Genomic DNA, 18,940 nt, shown 5'->3' on the forward strand with positions numbered 1-18,940 from the left:
GCGGTTTGTTCCGTTGCGTTAATGCAACTTTAACAGCTCGTACGTATGCGTAACACGATGTAAAGAAACATTTGGCCTTGATCGGCTGTCTATGTACTGTAATAAGATCAGAGAGTGCACTTGTCCAGAGTGCGGTGTGTGGTCGTCGTACCCTCCGTTCACGAGAGTCATATCAGTGTAGGTGCCGCTCTGTGGTTCAATCGCATTGCAAAGTGCACTTGGCGTTGCCCTAAAAATGAGAAGTATTAAATCTCATGTGAATGTAGCCTTTTAGCGGCGCGGTGGTAAAAAAAAAGGCTCGCATGTACGTGAGCGTTGTGGTTACGTGTTGTTAATACGTTACGCGACTAGCTTTAGTTGGGTACGGTCCTGGTCTCATTAGAGAGAAATGTTTTTGTTAAGTCACGTCTGACACTTCGGTACTTAAATTGTCCTCTAAAGAAACAGAAAATGAAATGACACGGAAATCGCAAAACTGAGTTGCCTTGCGCAATTTTAACTTGTGGCGAAATTTATACAAAAACACCCGTGTAGTTAGATTAAAGTGCACGTTAAAGAGCGCTGATGGTCAAAATTAATCCAAACAACGTAGTTTACATCAATGTCGTAGTAATTTCACGCGAAGCCACATCTTTTTTTCTTTACATTATCTTGAGCGTTTGTGTTGCGTTGTTTAGATTGACGGAAGGCAGCGGGCATTATTCGTATGAAAAAACATACTTTGGTCCCGTAAAATAACCGGACCTTTGTTCCATTACTGTCGTGCAAGTAATCAATCGACGAAATTTCCGTGCTGTACAGTTAGCTTTGTGTACCGTTACTGGAATAAAAACAAGCGTGTGCGTGTTAAACGTCTCCGTAGCGCTAAAGCGCTGTCATCCACGTAGATTTCCTCAGTAAACCTATCAACTGTCCTACATTTCATGGAGAACTGAATAAGAAATGCGAATGACTATTTGAGCACGCAGTGCACAAAGCGCTATTTCAACTCATCGTGCAGGAATACGGGCTTTCTTTTTGTTGAGGGGCATCCAAATGAACAAGAAATAAATAGTTAATTCAGTCGCGCTATACAGCAGTGCGTAGTAAGTGGAACACAAGCTAAACATGTACAAATAAAGCAACAAGAGAACGTCACCCATTGCGAAAACGCCCACTGTCGCCGAAGGCGAGCAACCCGTTCGTTGCCAGAATGCGCTTCTCTCACAAGTAACTGTAACGTTCGGCGCGCTTCGTGCATTAATTCGGGAATGAAGAGCAAACATATTACCACAAAGCTGCAGTCAACGCATTTTGCTTGCCGGAAATCGGGTTACATCGCTCACAACGAAGCGCTGTTGTGCACTTTTGTATACGCGCCGACAACCGCCTATCCACACTAGCGCGGCCACGGTGCTGCCACCTGTAGTTCGTACTCGCGGCGAACAGCACACCCCTCAATAGAATTGAAACGGATGCCGTGGTAATACGAACCACCAAAACCACGATATACGCCTGAAACATACCTCGTGTTACAGGCAAACGCCATAACTATATATTAGTCACAAAGGGCCACATACGCATAAGTAGTCTACGGACACGATAAGCGCCAACCACTGAAGTTCTACGTAGCACTTTCCAGGGCTAGGCGCCTCGACGGCCCATACCTCACCAACGCAAGAGCTGACTTCAGGCTCCCACATGTCGCCGGCTCTGTCGACAGCCAGAGTGTCGACGACATGACCCGGCTAGCAAACAGGCCTCTAGACATTGTCTTGGACCGCGCTACCACCTTCATTCTGTGCCACAACCACAACAATCACCTCAGGCTCGCCCCTGTCGACGTAGAGTCTATGCATGCGCATGTGCAGGTCCTCGAAAAAGACGCGCTTCTCACAGAAACTTGCGTGTTAGCACTTTCTGAAACCTGGACCGATGAGCCCACTGTGTCGTTCACAGCAAGCGGCTTCATTGCAGGTGCGGCGGCGTGGGCCCATATGAGAATACGACAGTGACGCACCAACGGGGGGGGGGGGGGTTTGGAGGTTGTAACCCCCCCCCCTGAGGCCGACCTGACCCCCCCCCCCCCCGGAACTGCTTCACGGTCATTGTCACCGAGAATCCAGCGTACACGTTCAGGGGGCCTTGTTAACGTTATCATTTCAATTCAAAAGGTGGTTTCAGGTCGAATTTCCTTCATTTAATGTGTTGTATTCGGTCATCTACTCCTAAACAGAAAGAGCCAAAACCGCAAGTTCTGTGACTCTGTGTTCACTTCTAGTGAAGCAGTTTTGGACGAAAGAGAAGATGCTTTTACGGGACGTCGGTTTGACCCCTCTTCTTTTCCTGCCCCCTCTGATTTGCAATAGAGCAAGGAGATAGTTCGGAATCTTCGAAGCAAGCTATTGTTCTTTTTCATTTATTTGATTCTCGGGGGAAGTCTAAGACGGGACGGTGTACAATGATAATGCGGCGCGTGACTTAGCCACAGACGTCGGTGCACAGTGCATGTGGCATCAAAAAGTATTACGTATAGCAGCTAGCCTAGCTGTGTACGCAGTGCTACATACATGTATACTTCCAGAACAGGAGTTCGCAGTGTTCTTTACCGTTTATAACATTATTATCCGGTTCACACAGGTTCACACCTGCACACACGCAAATTATTTTTGATTACTGGGACGCTTCTAATGCAATTAGAGATTAGAATATCAAGTGCCTAAATACCATCAAGTTGTCGGTGTCACATGGCTTGGTTTAATCGCACTAATGGCGCGACGACGAAGTTGCGCAACAAGTATATGTTTGTTTTGCCTCCAATGTGCAACTTTTTCAAATTCTACGTCATAAACTCATTTTATAGAAATAACAAGCGTTTTCATGTACATTCAATTCCTTACTCGCTATGGAATCGAAACTCGCTTAAGCGTAATGAACAGTTCCTGTTACGATGCCGATGGCATTCTCATTACTTTTTCTTAAATCCTTGATATTATAATGAACACGAATTGTGTCCTTCACGGAGCACCTTTGTTTTCCTTTAAATACTCAATAATGTACGCTCTCCTGCCGACAAACATTCTTTTTTCATCATAAATCGGTTCTGCAAAACATAAAATGAGAATGAGGTGGGATAGCCACTTCAACCAACAAGACCACAATTTCGATCAAGCCAAACTTTACATTCTGCAAACAAATTTCCGGTCACCACGTGAGAGGAAATACATGGAATCGTATTTGATACACAAATTTCAATCCCTACATCCATCAGGACGTTCTTTTTCTTTTTTTTCCTCCTTCTTGTTACTGGACTGCCGCCCAACTTTTGAGGCCATCGATGACACTTGGTGTGTATGTCCGCCAATGACTTCACCCATTAAAGGCCAACTCCGGCGATTTTATGTTCCTGAGACGCTCCTGTTACGGGCCCGATAGCAGAAATACCCGGCAAATTGGAGAATAATTTTAAATAAGCAAAAAAGCACAACACCAAAACCGAAACCCAACCGAGTGTACTGTCTACGTATGACGTAGACGTTGTTACGAACGAACCGGAAGTCGTGCAAGGCATGCCGGTCACGCCGGCGCGGATTAGGAAAACTGTGACATCCGGGACGAGCAGGTGCACAGGGGAGAGGTGAGCACGCCGCGCATATCAGCTGTAATGTCTGCCGCGTCTGATAATGACAGTGTCTCGGCCAGCACAGCAGACGCTCGCTGTAGCGGCCGAAGTTAGCGATGCCCTCGGCTGCGTCACTTCCGCCGCCTTCCCAACACTGACGTCACACACGCAATGTTGCCAATAATTGTGGGAAGCCAGGAGGGCGTTTGCAGACAATCTTTAAAATTCATTTGCAAACAATCTGCGCATGTCTCAAGCCTGTAATTTGGCATAAATGACGGAAACGTGCAAAGGAACGTACCCAGCGAATTTCATTTAGATCCATCGACCTCGGAAAATCGCCGGAGTTGGCCTTTAAGCACGTGTGGGCTTCAAAAGTACACCGCCCGCTTGCCCCACCATCTTCTGCAGCCCTTTGTGAGTGCTAGACGCGCCGCCCTTCTGCAGCCTTTCCAAGTTGCTTCCATACGCCGCTCTTTTCTTTGTCGAGCCTTCTACGGCTCTCCCTTTGGTAGATCCCCCTTTCCCTTTTTTTCTTTTTCTTCCTTTTTTTTCTTTTTCTTCTTTGCAGCTCCCCCTACCTCTGGAAGAGGGGCCGGAACGCCGTTGCAAGCGTTCTTGAAATGATGTGGCAAGGGCTACACTCCTCTATCTAGTTTTCTCTTTCCGGGCAGAAATTAGCGACAAGCGCCACCGCTCAACACTAACCCTTTAAAACTAACACGCCAAGGATGACAAGGCGCCTTTGACAAAGATAGGTCCACCTATTGAAACGTTAGGCCAGCCTGTCTGAGGTACTTTCTCCTGTTTGAAACCTATCCCACTCCGTGTATCCATCTGTCGGCTCCCTTCTTGACCTTGGAAGTGAAAATGAAGGCACTCATTCGACGAAAATGCCCTTTATATTTAAGCTCTTACCAATTAGCGCCACTTTTTACGTGCAAACGGGGCATAACATGATTCAAATCGGCAGGACCGAATCCAGGTAACTATCGATCCTCCACAACGCAAAAAAAAGAGAGAGAGAAAAGCACTTGAAGCACTTGGGCCCCTCCAGATACATATAATGCGAATATTCTTTTTCTTGCCTTATCACAATGCATTAAGTTTGCTAAATATGTAAACTTTCTCATAAATCTTTCAATATTTGGAACCCTGTGCCCACGTCTGTCGCCATAGCAAATATAACAATGAAACACATCGAGGAGCAAGCTCTTAATTCATTGCAACCGCAGCCAAAAATCTTTCTCAGATACGACTCAACGAATGTCATTCGAGCGTCAGCTAGGAGATCATAATCACAATTATTCTCTCATCTAAATTTTTCGAACGAGTATTCAGTTAACCCTTGAAAGAGGAAACTCCCTGTCGTTTCTGGATGTTTTCGTAACCTGAAAATAAAACTGTGCAAACACATCTACACAAGTCGATATTTTCAGTTCACTTCAGACCTCCCGAATATCCGCAATACATCAGCAGTAAACATTATAATGCGAAGAGCCGCAACGCACTGCAGCACACAACTTGAAGAGAGTAAAACAAGAAAAACGCGATGTATTCAGGAAACTCGCCAAGAACGCCTACCCAATATATTTTATTCAGAAAGCAATTCATTTGCTTTCTCAATAAAATCACGACGCAAGCTGAGAAATCCAGCAACAGGTCTCCGCCAATCGACACAACGACAGAAATATGTACATCACTCTCCGCTATCCGTGGCGCCAGCGAAACCATCGCCCGTTTCCGCGGAAGGCTGAGTCACGTGACAGTAACACCGCGAATGGCCCATCCGTTTGCCCCATGCACACGTGCAGTCCGAAGCGGGGGGGGGGGGGGGGGGCGGTTAAAGCCCGGGCCGAAGCCAGTTCGAAACCGCAAACGGCGCCGCGTGCGCGACTTCTAAGCGAAACCACATTTTCGAAAAGCCGCCGGCGTAATAAGATGCCAAAAAAGAAGGAAAAAGAAACGGTCTTGTTGACATCCCCCCCCCCTCCGAGCGCGTGGCCCGCAGCCGACGATGGGGACGGGCGGTTCGTGAAAATGTTTTCAGCATTACGAGCACAGTAGCGCGTTCTCTGCCTTCTCCAAAAGACTGGCCACCGGAAGAGCGAACCCGAGGTATCCTCAACAAAACTGCTTGCACTGGCTGCGACGCCCGCTGCATCAGCGGAACTGAGAACCTGTAAGAAGGACGGGAAAGACGTCCACAATTTTGCAAAGACGCAGACCGCCGAATCAATTTTCTTGAAACTGTAGTCCTCGCAGCTGAAACCAATTACCAGAAATATGAATGCTGGCAGATCCAAGCTACCCAATCGTGAACCACGCTGAGGGCAACTACACGTAGCGTCTTCGCTTTTCCCTGCGCATAGCCTAAGAAAAAAGAAAAAAAGATGTCTGCTTACAGCTTCACACAGTCCGGCACTCCAAGTATCCCCCTTTCCATGTCTCTCATCTAACAGTTTACCTCGACACATCCACACGCCAAAGGCTCCCCACCCCCTTTTACTCTTCAACTCATTCCCACCGGTCAAGCCCTAGCACTCCTCTGTCCTTTTGCTGACGAGCACCGCCGCCTCCTGACCCACCCTTTCATACCGGCCGAACAAGAAAAGAAGCCTTCTTCGTTTGTCTCGCTCCCTCGAACTCTCAAGAAGGAACCGTATGGAATCCGAAACGTAGGGACAATGCTCACTCAAAGTTCCAAAGAGGCCGTCGGCGGCGCTTCGAAACAGGTGTTTTCTGTTTTATTCGGGGCTTGCGTTTTGTGCAGGCAAATGGTGTCGCCAGCGGACGGACGAGGTGCATTGGAGCGGCGAGAAGAAAGGCGACCTCGTAGTACGCGGCTCATTCGTCAAAGCGACCGCGAACCCCGGATCCGTACAGCGTACAGCTCGAGCACATGACCATATCAGTTTAAGCACATGCACTGTCGTTCCTGAGCAAGCCTTGGAGCAACTAGTGTGTGCGTCGCCAGCCAGGCCGCAGTACTGCACACACGCAGGGACCCCAAGCAAGCACGAATGCTACGCGAAATCCATACGTTGCGAAGACGGGAGGAGCAAAACGACGTGGCAGAATGAGTAAATGTTTTGAAGGCCGTGGGACAAGAAAAAGGGGCTTTGGAAAATGCGAAAGGTATATTGGGGTGCCACGTTTTCTTTCTTTTTTTTTCAGTAGGCAACTCTCGCTCTCTCTCTTTTTACCACTTCTTTTTTGTATGTTGTACATCGGACGGAAAAGTTCGCTTTGCTAGAACTTGCTTCTGTGTCTGCTGCGCGAGTCTGCGTCGACAGTGAGCTACCACACCACAGAAATCTCGCTGACGCGCTAGTCGAACACGACCCTTACCTACTTCCCTACAAAGATTCCGTGTTCCAATTCAAGAGAAGCAGCAACAACACCGGAATGCCCGATTACGACCAAAAAGGAACCGATGACTCAGCACATAGCGCCTTCAGATGCGTCAATCGATCAGTGACTTATCAGAGGGTACTTCAGTCGCCGAACTTGTGCACCCGAATGACATGGCAAATCGGTAAGCCTGGCTACAATGCAGTTTATCCGTGAGCTGAGAATTGTAAGTGGGCTGCACTGATCTGTGCATACTGTGTATAATCAATGCCAGAAAGTTAACAATCAATATTTACGATACACTTTCAGATTTATAGTTTGGCGAGGCTCGAAGGAAGTATAATATAGGATGTTCTGCTCGCATTATGCACAAATTCTCAGTTGCAGAATTTTTCAGCTGCTAAAGTTACCAACGGGGCTTGTTTGTAGACATTTCCTGATTACTGTGGCTATCGGACACAAGACACAATAAATGGAACACAAGAAAGGCACACGGCGCCGGGTTTCCTCGTGTGCCTTTCTTGCGTCCGATTTGTTTGCGCTACCCTAGTAATCATTTGTTTTATAACAGCATTGCGCGATCACCAGCCGGCCCGCACGTCAACACCCTTATCACTATATGGAGCTGAAAAATTTACAAAAACAAGTATTTGCCAGACACATTTGTTGGAACTATATTACGCCTTGGTTTATTCAATTTGCCGTTTATTTTCTACGTGCACTGCTTCACTGAGTGGTTTCTCGGCCCTCTCAAGTATCTTCAATATCTTGCTGCAAAACGCTGAAAGATCATCATCATCATCATAATCACATTTGATATTATTATTATTATTATTATTATTATTATTATTATTATTATTATTATTATTATTATTATTATTATTATTATTAATATTATTATTATTATTAGTTTCTTATCACATATTTCATTTGTCGTTACATTCCTGTAGTCTTCTCATAATTTCAACCCCCCCCCCCCTGAGAGAAATCCTGGGTGCGCTAATGGAACACGGCGATGCACAACTTCAACGTAGACCGCATCCCACTTCGCCGGCCGCCAGCACACAGCACACACAGACAAGCCGCGGAATCAGCGAGGTTCGCGCTGCGCACATCGGTTACAATAACAAAGACATTCCGCTCGCCGCCATCTACCTGAGTACACTAAAGAACCCCTTTCACACACGCACAGGGGTTCGTGAAACGTGCGTGCGTTCTGCGTCATAACGGACAAGTATAAGCGCTACGTATCAGCTCACGGCGTCTGGTGTTGGTAATACTCGTGTTGCTGTTGGCATCGTTGCGCAGCTGTAAACAACTGGTTACATAACACATGCGTGAAACTTCAACATATGTGTTTGCACATACCATTTGCACAAAACCTTAGCGTCATCTCTTAACGTTTCGCTCAATGCAAAAATTACGCCACAGGCACGTCCCCGCCACATGCTTCCCATGAAATTCAATCCCACGGTACGTGTGATGTGCCGAATTTTTTTAGTAATCAGCGCCACTACGTGGGAACGCAAATATCGTATAGAAAACGAAAACATAACTACGCTAAGCAACTACTCATTGATTGTTTGTCCATGTTTCTTAAACTTTACGATGCTGTTCTCAAGATCATGTACGACTAACTAGCCCGCTAGTACCACAAGCTTTCAACTAACCCATTTAATTACGTTTAATTAAGCTGAGATTTTTTTGTTGATGTAAATGTACTAGATACATATATCGGAGCATACAACTCTTGGACCAGAGCCATCGATTTCTATTTTGATACTGTGTATAGACATTCGCGAAACAAAGTAAGTGCTGGATCGCAAGCGCGTGGCAGACGCACAGGAGTGCCACTTGCTGCTACGAAAAGTTTACTCGGAAGCTGACTTACCTGAGCTGTGGGTCTACAACAGTGCGCGAGTCATTGACACGACCCATGCGACAGGTGCCAGCCGGATGGTACAAGGTACTGGTGTAAGAGCGAGCTACACAGGCCAGGTACTCGTCCGTTAGAAACGGATACAGCTCGCACCCCGGCAGTGGCTTCTCCCACACACGTGTTCCGAGCTCTCCAAGAGCGGGCATGGTGGCCAGCCGGAGGCACAACTTCATGGCTGCATCGCACAAATTTGCAGAAGCCTTTTAATGGAGATCAGAGGCAGCTTAGGAAATAGCTAGCCCGAATTTTGCGGACGCTATCGACCAGACCTACGCAAAGATGACTACAAGTGAAACAAAATCGATGAAAAGGAGCTTATGGCCTGGAGTATGGAGAGCCGCTTGAAGACACTATCCCTTAGGGTATTTGTTGAGCTAAGGTAAACTACATTTAAAGAGTAATAAAAAATAGTTGTATGTTTTCCATCTCATAGAACGTTCACGTTCATGCAGCAAAAGCGCCTCAACATTGGTCTCATCGAATTTCCACGTCAACGCACCACATCTTTCACCACATACTATTTTCGCAAGTGTGAATTATTCTTACCAAAGGTGCACAGAATACAAAACACTGTTTACTGCTTGAAGCCACCCAATAAGTGACGCGCACAGAAATAACTCTACTGTCTCATTCGGAGCAGCAATGTTACACCTGCGTATATATCGGCACACGGAATGTCGGACGTGCACCGGAGAATTAACTTGTGATACAAATGACCCAGCCCGTGCTGCTGCCTTGCATTGTGGAAAGCACGCAAAGTGACAGGTTGTATTCCAGATTCCTAAATACTACCGTGCACACAGATGTTTCCGACAATAGATTTAATGATCTAGGCTACAATCCCTCGCTCTTGAACACTTCATGAAATAATTCCGACAGATCTCCCACATTGTGGGAGTCGATTTCATGCAAAACAACCAGCCAGTAGCCTATGCCATTTTTCTTTTTTAACGCGATAGCGTTAGAGAGCTCGTGTCGCAGAAATTCCGCCGTCGGTGTCGGCACCGTCGGTTGTGAGCGAAAAATCGACCGTGAGCGAAAAATCGAGACAGAAGCAAATAAACTAAAGAATAAAATTTTCGGTCCCATTGAGGATCGAACCCGGGCCGTTCGCGTGGCAAGCAGGTGTCCTACCACAAAGCCGTTACTTGCAGCTGCTTCGGAAAAAAAACACTACATAAATGCCATGTAGTGGAAGGAGTCGCCTTAACGCATTTTGTTCGACAGGTGTCACGACGAAAACGAGCTCATACGGCGATTTGTAGGCGCATTTGGGAGGCCATCAAACTATGTCGAAAAAGGCCGGAATAGTGCAGCCATCGCCGCTAAAAACACACACGAACTTTCAAACAGCTCTGAAAATGGACAACTATGTCCATCTAGCGGAAAACATATCAACAAACAAACAGCAAACGCTAGATAATGTGCTGCCATCTGTGAGGCATTGTGAGACTCTTCATGGCCTCCGAGATGGCGAGCGCGCGGCGTGTATCTTGGAGGCCATGCGACTCTTGCTTTAGATTAAAAACCTGTACCATTCGCGCGCGCGCGCGTGTGTGTGTCTCTGTGCGTGTGTGTGTAACAATACACATTAATAAGTATGCACTTAGTGGTTGAAGTGCGCACTAGGGGCCGGATTTCGCTATTGCGTTCAACTCTTAAAGGCGAGCTTAAGGGTCCCCCAATTTTTGAGCTAAGCGTTACGGGGGCAATAGACGACTTCGTGTGCATTTGAGTAGCTGTGCACATGTTGTGAGTTTACCGGGCACGCCGATTACAGTGACACTTAAAGGGTAGTTTATGAAACGGGTAGCGTACTGCACAAGCATGAAGGAATGAAGCAGAAAGGAAAGAGCGCAGACTTCTAACTGCTTATTTCTTCAGGACAACAAGCCAATATATGGGCATGCACAACACATGCGCCGCCCGTGTGCGCAAACCTCTTAGCATCTGTGAACGCTGTTTCGCGAGTGTCACAAAGAAAAACGGACACACGCATGCAAAAAAGTGCAGGCACCAAGCATGGCACATGTGCAAACACGAAACGCATGCGCAAAACACCATATCATCTCTTCCGCACTGTCACAAGACAAGCCGCTTCTGCTGACAACGATATCACACACACCACTTCTCCCATCAGCATGAGCCATCTAAAAAAAAAGATTGGTTGTAATAAGAACTGCATCAGTGGCACAATCCAAAAGGCCTAAGAAACTTCGAGCTCCCCAAGCCACGAGAAAAAGCTAAGGCGTTCGTCCATGTCACTTCTTGTGATCGTCTCGTTTGCGCCTTATTCCTTCCATTAAACATGCACCAAATAGCCCAACAAAAAGTTCTACTTAAAAACTAGTTCTTGTAACAAAGCTATAAAACAAAAAGGGTAAAAAACGGCAAACAGAGGAAAACAAGCATGAGAGATGAAGAAGCAACCATTATTAACAATTAACAACGCTGCTACGATGAACTATGTGGAACAAACGTGACATCGAATGAGAACGAGACCAAAAAAAAAAAAAACTCAATGTTAAACGTAATCGTCATGCAACTCAACTTCTATGTGCGAAAGTAAGATAGAAGGCGTGCAGACGCACTTGTGATTATGCTGCCTTACGAAAAAAGCTTCTATGATTTCTTTTTCTGCCATCTCTTATGACTAAGCCGTGATTCCCATTTTGCCGAACTGTGCTACGCAAATGCGGCTCCTACAATGGAAATCTAGGTGCCCACCATCTTTACACCTAAAGGCGAGAGTGTGTTCCCGCGTCCGTTCATTAATACGTCGACCAGTTTGTTCGATGTAAATATTTCCGCACGGTTACGGAATGCAGTGAACGACACTTGCAACGCACTTCGTGAAAACATTGGTATGCCTCTTCGCACACACCTTTTTGTTCATGAATGCTTGCAGGGTGCAGGAAATACACTACACACACACACACACACACACACACACACACACACACACACACACACACACACACACACACACACACACACACACACACACACACACACACACACACACACACACCATACCCACTGGCCACGCTTCTTACATGTGGGATGTTTTGTGCCAACACGAATGGGCCTCAGTTCCCTTTCCCTCACTCCATTCTTGTACTTTTGGAGAAGGATTTCACAGGCCCTGGACACTACCTGTGGTGGGTATCCACCTGCACATAGACGATCAACGTGCACCTTGAAGCTCTGTTGTACCTGGTGAGGACATGACATCTCGAAAGCTGCTGCGCAGACTGACAACCTCCTAATCACTTTTCATTGGGCAATTTGAAACGGCAGCAGTCCCTTCTTGCTCCTTGGACTATATCCCAACAGATGTCGTCTTCGCTGAACTGTAGCCACAAATCGAGGAACTGGATCTCGTTGTTGACTGGAATTTCACGCCTGAAGTTCAGTCCACTTGAGTTTTTGAAGATAGCGTCGAGAACACCTTCCACTACGTCTTGCACACAGTCAAACGGCATTTTTCGTACCACAACCAAGTAGTCATCAACGTATCTGAAGACGCTGACGACGTTCAAATCTGACAGATCCTGTTTTAAACGCTTGTCGAAGGCAGCCAAAAGTATGTCACTCTGGACTGGCGCTGCAGAACAACAGATGCACATCCCCGCTTTCTGGATAAAGAATACGCTCTAGTGGTCATTCACAGCGGACTTGGAATATTCCGTCTTCTGGGAATATTCCCGCAAGAAGGAGAAAAGTTATTACAGAATTGTCGCGCTGCTGAGTAATGTTAAAAACATTAACAACACTTACAGAAGATGTGCATATGAATGCTTTTGGCATTTTTAGTTCTTGAATGCGTTTGTCAGCTGACATTTCTGCGTATGGCTCTACTGTGAATATTGCCACGTCCGCTTCTTCTTTTATATTTATCTTAGTTTCACCAACAAAAGCTGTTAGCAACGCTCGGCGCAGGCCGCGCCGCAATCTTCGTGAAGCTTCAGGATTATGTGCAGGACGCGAGTAGTCAAGCCTTTTCTAGAGCTTTAGCAAGCGTCAGCGATAACGCTGGAGCATTCCATGCCGTATGTATAAATACCGACGCGCCTAACCGCGGATGAGGTTGTCGACTGTCGACGCTCTGTTCGCCGCTATCAGTGCACAGTGTGCATTGCTGTAGTTTGGTTTTCTGTTTCGGGGCCACAAGTTCTGCAAATAAAGAGTTTAATCTTGGACATGCCGACTGCTGCCTTCGTCAACGTCACGACCCCGTGACAATATGCTTGCATTCGGGTGTACAACGAAACAGTAGAAGAACAAAGGTGGCTGCGTGAGACTGCAGCATGAGACTTCGGCGCGCCTGTAAAATTTCTGCGCACGAGTACTTGTGCTGCAAATAATAATATCTTAGGTTTTATGTCCCAAAAACACGCTATTTATAAAGGTGATGCCGTAGTGGAGGGCTCCGAAAATTTCTACCATATGGTGTTCTTCAACGTCCACTAGCAGCGCACAGTGCACGGGCCTCTAGCATTTCGCCTCCATCGAAATGCGACCGCGGCGGCCGGGATTTGATTTGGTCTGATTTATTTTCTGTACATGTAACAGAAATAAAAACGAAGCAAGAGCAAAAGGCTGCATCGCCTGACGGAGGGTTTTGCTCTGAAGTACAGTCTGGTACAAAAAAACAACAACAAAAAAACCAGAGACATTTCATACGCAACTTAGACGCAATTAGAGAATATCATTTTATACGAGTACAATTAGTAAATTGTGATCGGACATATAAACATCACAAATACAAAAGGGGAACAGGACAGTAAAAAGTGACGAAATGCCTCAAAAACATTATTGCAATATATACACATGGGTGAAGTGAGGAAGGTCTGCATTCCTAAGTAGCTGGAACAAACCATGAACAAAACTCACACCATCTCCCGCTAAAGGGGACCATGAGGCGATGCGAAGCAGTGTTTCGGCATGTAGAGCCCGCGTTTCAGAGGTGGAGTGGTGAGGGGAAAGGGGAGAGCGGAAGTGGAGAGGGGGAATGGAAAGGGGAAGGGGGAGGGGGAAAGAGGGAGGGGAGAGGGGAAAGGGAGGGAGGAGGTATGGGAGGGGAGAGGGGAAGTGGAGAGGGGCTGGGAAAGAGAAATGAGAGGCGGAAGGGGAAAGAGAAAGGGAAAGGTGATGCGGAGAGGGAAATGGGAGAGGGGGAGTGGAGAGGGGAAGTGGAGAAGAATTGCGCATGCGCAGTAGGGTGGTCACGCCGCACACCACCACCATCACCGGATTGAACTCCGCTATTAGATGTTTCACATCTAAAAAAAGAGCGAAACTGTTCTCTAAACAATTGGGACACAAAGTAATAAAGAATCCGAATAACTGTATTGAGCGTATTCAGTGCAATTATAAAGGAGAATTTCCTTAAGCCTATGTTTGGGAGTGTTCTTATATAGGTCAACTACGTCATCCAGTTTGTTGAGGAGACTCGGTATTTGATATGTGTTGTTGACTATAGGTTTTTCTAGTTTTCGGCGTTCTTATGCTATGTGTACGGAGATAGTACTCAGCACATCGACAAGAATCGTGCGTGGGGTATAGTTTATTATTTTCAATGTAGAAGAAAAACATAAAAAGACATGGTTGACCCCCATTTCGTAGGAATCGTTATAGTAACACGAAAGTGAAACGTGTCTTCACAGGGGTAGTTGAGCGTTCATTGTGCATTGTTTCACCACAAGGGCTTTGAATTACAATTACAATTTGTTGCTCTAGCAACAAATTGTAATGTCACGCGAAGAGCGGCAAGCAGCTCGAAACTTGCAGCGCGCTCTAAAGCAGAAAGGACGCACAAAAAGTACATACACAGGACGAGCGCGAACGAGTAACAGTCACAAATGTTAATTCTTTGTGCGTGAGCAGCGCGCTGCTTTAGGAAACACGGTCGCTGCAGCGAGCCAAGTGAGCTTCGTGCTCTCTGTAACGCCAACGTAAACTTGCGGTGAAAGCACAAGACGTACAGACCGCCCCCATGTCGATATAAACGCGCTGGCACGAGACACACCCCCTGTAGTGGTGCGCTCGCATCGCAACGCGCGGGGCGTCGACCTTTAAAGCGCACCCTTCGCGCCATCTCGCTAATGATGACGAGAACACGCTGAAGCGACCGAGCTCTGAGTAACACCAACGGTAAATGGTGCTCGCCGTTAGTAAGCCGAGGAACGTAGGCTTTGTGGCCGAGTGGCTTCGCGCCGCTCGCTGCGGATCGAGGGGTCGTGGGTTCGATTCCCGGCAACGAAACATTTTCTTCTAGCATTTTTCTTTGCTCTCTATTAGTATATATTATACAACGTCATATCCATGACGGAAACACGTCAGTGGAGCCGTGGTAGACCCCGGCATAAAACTATTTTGTGGTAATATGTTTGGTTTGCTTGTAATACGAAATATTTAAAGTATAACGGTCGTGTTCTAAGACCTTGCGGCTGGCCGTAATATCCCGCGACCTTCTGGTCAGCAGCCGAGCGCCGTAACCGCTACACTACCGTGGCGGGCGTATTTATGCGGCAGTTCAAGGAACTACAACTCTACATGTGCAACAAGTGCATGCTTCGTGGCATCTATAGGCCTAGTGCGCTGCAGCTTTGACTGAACAAGTGGCACCGCGCAGTCGCGGCTCAGAGCGGATGCGTACGGGCGGAACTACAGCAGCTCGAAAGAACGAAGCTAATTCGCTGGCAAACCAGAGCGTAACTATGCTATGGCTGCGTGTATGGCTGTCACACCAGCGATAGAAACGCTGCGGGTAAGCTATCAAAACTGAAATCATATGGATTTAGTAGATGCGAAGTATCTTATGGCGGAGTTCAATCCGGTGGTGGTGGTGGTGTGCGGCGTGACCACCCTTACTGCGCATGCGCATACCCTCTCCACTTCCCCTCTCCCCTCCTCCTCTCCCCTCCCACTCCACTTCCCCCCTCTCCTTTCCCCCTCCCCACTTCCCCTCTACCCTCCCCATTTCCACTCTTCCTCTGAAACGCGGGCTAGACATGCCGAAATTCTCTCCTGCGCAACGCTGCGATGAGCACCAGCGCATGCGCGTCCCCTCCCTCCTCTCTCCCCTCCTACGCTGCCCCCCTCTCGCACGCCTGCCGACTGCGTTCCCCGCTCGCCCTGTGAGAATTAACGGCCAGGCTCGATGGAAGACAAGACGCGTGTAGCGTTCCTCTTCGCGTTCCACGACGCGAGGTCGGTAGCATGCCCAAAGAACGCCAACGGAACGCGATCGTGCAAGTGCTCCGGCTTCGCATCGCCTCATGGTCCCCTTTAGCGGGAAATGGTGTAATTTTTTTGGAAGGCTCACGAGAACTAGCGATGAGAGTGGTGGGTGAAGGCGGCGCGGCGTGCGAGATAAACAGACGCTCTTCATTTTTAATCCTTGCTATTGTTGCGAACATTTCCTCCTCGTGGGCATATACTCTGCCTTTTGTGAGCCACGATGGAGGTCTTGGGCAGCTTGTGAAGCACCGAAACCACATATGCAGTGGCCACGTCTTTGGCGATGATGAGAGAAGCTCGATAGACCTGCGCTCTGCCTATATATTCCGACAAATTTTCCTGCGTGCTATGGGAAAGGCGACAACGCGACCCTTCGACGAAGCATTAAAGATCTTCATATGTGGAAGGGTAGAGCCAAATATGAAGATTGCCAGAGCCAGGCGCATAGTAGGTCTGTGCAGGATGTGTTCTCGCACTTGTTGACAAACATAGCCAAGGTGGCAGCGTGCTTAAACAATCCTCGGCGCCCAGCTTTGCATGCGTACCCTGCTCTCACAATGTACAAATGTGCAGAAATCATTGAACAGCCCCAAGAAACAAGCGAGCGCAAAAAACTTACAGGGGTCCTATGGATTCAGTTAAAGGGGTCATGAACCACTTTTCCGAGTAACGATCTAATGACCTCAGTGTCGGAGTTTACTGCCCCCCGAATCGATTGCCGCAAAACTTTCTCGAATCCATCAAGGACGAGCGAAGTTACGGGGGTTTGGCGCACACTCTGAGCGCTTTCTCTCTTTTCTCGTCCCGACGAGCGCACTGGAAGTTACACAGGGAGAAATGGCAAAGGGGAAAGAAGTTACGTCAACGCACGTCATCACCTTGAGCGTGCGTGATGAAACGCGATCGCTCTCTCCCGCTTGTGTGCGCGACTGTGTCTACCATGTAAAGTTAGCAGGCTGAGGTGTGCGGCGCCGGCAGGTAAGTTGCCGCACCCCGTGGCAAGAAGGGCATCTGACCCGAACGCCGCTCTCGATTTATGTCGGATATCGGCCAATAGCATGCTGTCTGTCGTGTGACGTTACACAGCAGGCGCCCGGCCTAACGAAGAGAGTGAGGACGGGCCTCTATATGAAAAGAGGGCGCCTGAGAAAATCGCAGCTTCGCGCTCCGCGTCTAAACTCTTTGCCGCGCACGACAGCAAGATTGGGCTTAGCGGTTCATAGCAGTCAGTGTCTGCTTTCCGAAGGATGTGTTTTCTGGCCAAGACCCTGGGGTGGTTCATGACCACTTAGAGACGACTGGAAAGCGAAAGCCATCTTCTTTTTCCTCTCAGCCGATGTACTGATGCTGCCCCGCCACCCTTCGAAAGCTTTCTGCACTTAGCGTAGTCTTGCACTGCACGGGATGAAATCCAAAGTTTGACGGCAACCCGTCTGGCCGGGGAAGTACATAGTGTAAACGCGAAAAGATACGCCGACCAAAAGAGGAACACAGTTTACTTGACGTTTCGGCCCCCCATACGGGAGCCTTGTTCACAATAAAAGCCATAAGGATGGCACAGCGTACTTAAGTACGCCTAAGTACGTGACGTAAGCAGCGATAGTACATTGTCGGAAGCGTGCCATCACTCCTGTTCAGAGTGTGCGCAGTCGTCTGCATATGCAGGGATTCCAGGTGTAGGCGTGATGCAAGCTTCTTTTCTTTGGCCAGAACGCGTGCACTTGACCAGTCAATTTGGTGGCCTGTAGATTCCATGTGCTCAGCGAGGGCATTCGAGGCAACGTGCCGTTTTCTGACGTCATATTCGTGTTGTTTGACTCTTTTCTTGAAGTCACCGCTCTCGCCGATGTATTGCTTGTCACAATCATGGCAGCCTATGGCGTAAACAACACCTGGGAAATTGTCGCTCGGCAACTAGTCTTTTACGTTGACTAGGGCGTTCCTTAGCTTCCGAGCTGGAACATGCGCTATTTCGACGTCGTACATGCGCATGATGTAGGCGATGGTCTCACTTGTTCCAGGTACATACGGGATGGCCATTCGCTTCTTAAGGGACGGCGTTGAACGCTGCCTACGTGGTCGCGATAGTTGCTTCTGCACAGTGGACAAAAGGACGGGGGTTATCCGCACGTTTTTAATTCTTCGACGATGTTCTCACTGTCACGCTTGTAGTCATCTTGACTTGTACAAATGGTCTTGGCTAGCTGGAACAGGGTAGCGGGAACAGAACGTTTGTGTGAATGCGGATGCAGTGAGTCGAAATGTAAATACTGTCCTGTATGTGTCGACTTCCTGTACACGTTGAAGGTCAGACCAGTATTACCCCGTTTCACGAGAACATCAAGAAAAAGCAGGCAACCGCTGACGTCTTGCTCGACAGTAAATTGAATCGCCTTTTCAACGGTGTTCAGGCAAGCAGTGAAAGCAGTGAGGGCATCCTAGGGAATTATGCAAAAACAATCATCAACATATCGCAGAAAGACCTTTGGAGAAAGGGTGAACGAAGCGAACGCCCAACGTTGGTAAGTATTCATTCTAAAGAAGACAGGGCGTGCAAACACGGACACAAGAAAGAAGTCAGGGCACCACAAACGGCGTTTTTGGTGTCCTGACTTCTTTCTTGTGTCCGTGTTTGCACGCCCTGTCTTCTTTAGAATGAACATATACAGATGTCATAGTAAAGAGAAACAATCAATACAAGCGTAAGACAAGAAAAGATCACGTGTTCCATGATTTTTGAACAAACTAGTGAGCGAGATTGGTCGGTAATTACCTGCAAATGAGCGGTCACCTTTCTTGAA

The 18,940-nt window shown here is 47.7% G+C and overlaps 1 protein-coding gene across 1 annotated transcript in view; it reads right to left on the reverse strand.

The window, feature by feature from the left end:
• The window catches only part of LOC119372487 (glucose dehydrogenase [FAD, quinone]), a 551,903-nt gene that overhangs the window by 35,757 nt on the left and 497,206 nt on the right, over positions 1-18,940 (reverse strand). The window contains exon 10 of the mRNA XM_037642957.2: positions 8,847-9,069. Within this exon, the coding sequence (XP_037498885.1) occupies positions 8,847-9,069 (223 nt within the window). The remainder of the gene's footprint in view (positions 1-8,846; positions 9,070-18,940) is intronic.

The sequence above is a fragment of the Rhipicephalus sanguineus genome, chromosome 10, assembly GCF_013339695.2.
Source record: "Rhipicephalus sanguineus isolate Rsan-2018 chromosome 10, BIME_Rsan_1.4, whole genome shotgun sequence".
NCBI lineage: Eukaryota > Metazoa > Arthropoda > Arachnida > Ixodida > Ixodidae > Rhipicephalus > Rhipicephalus sanguineus.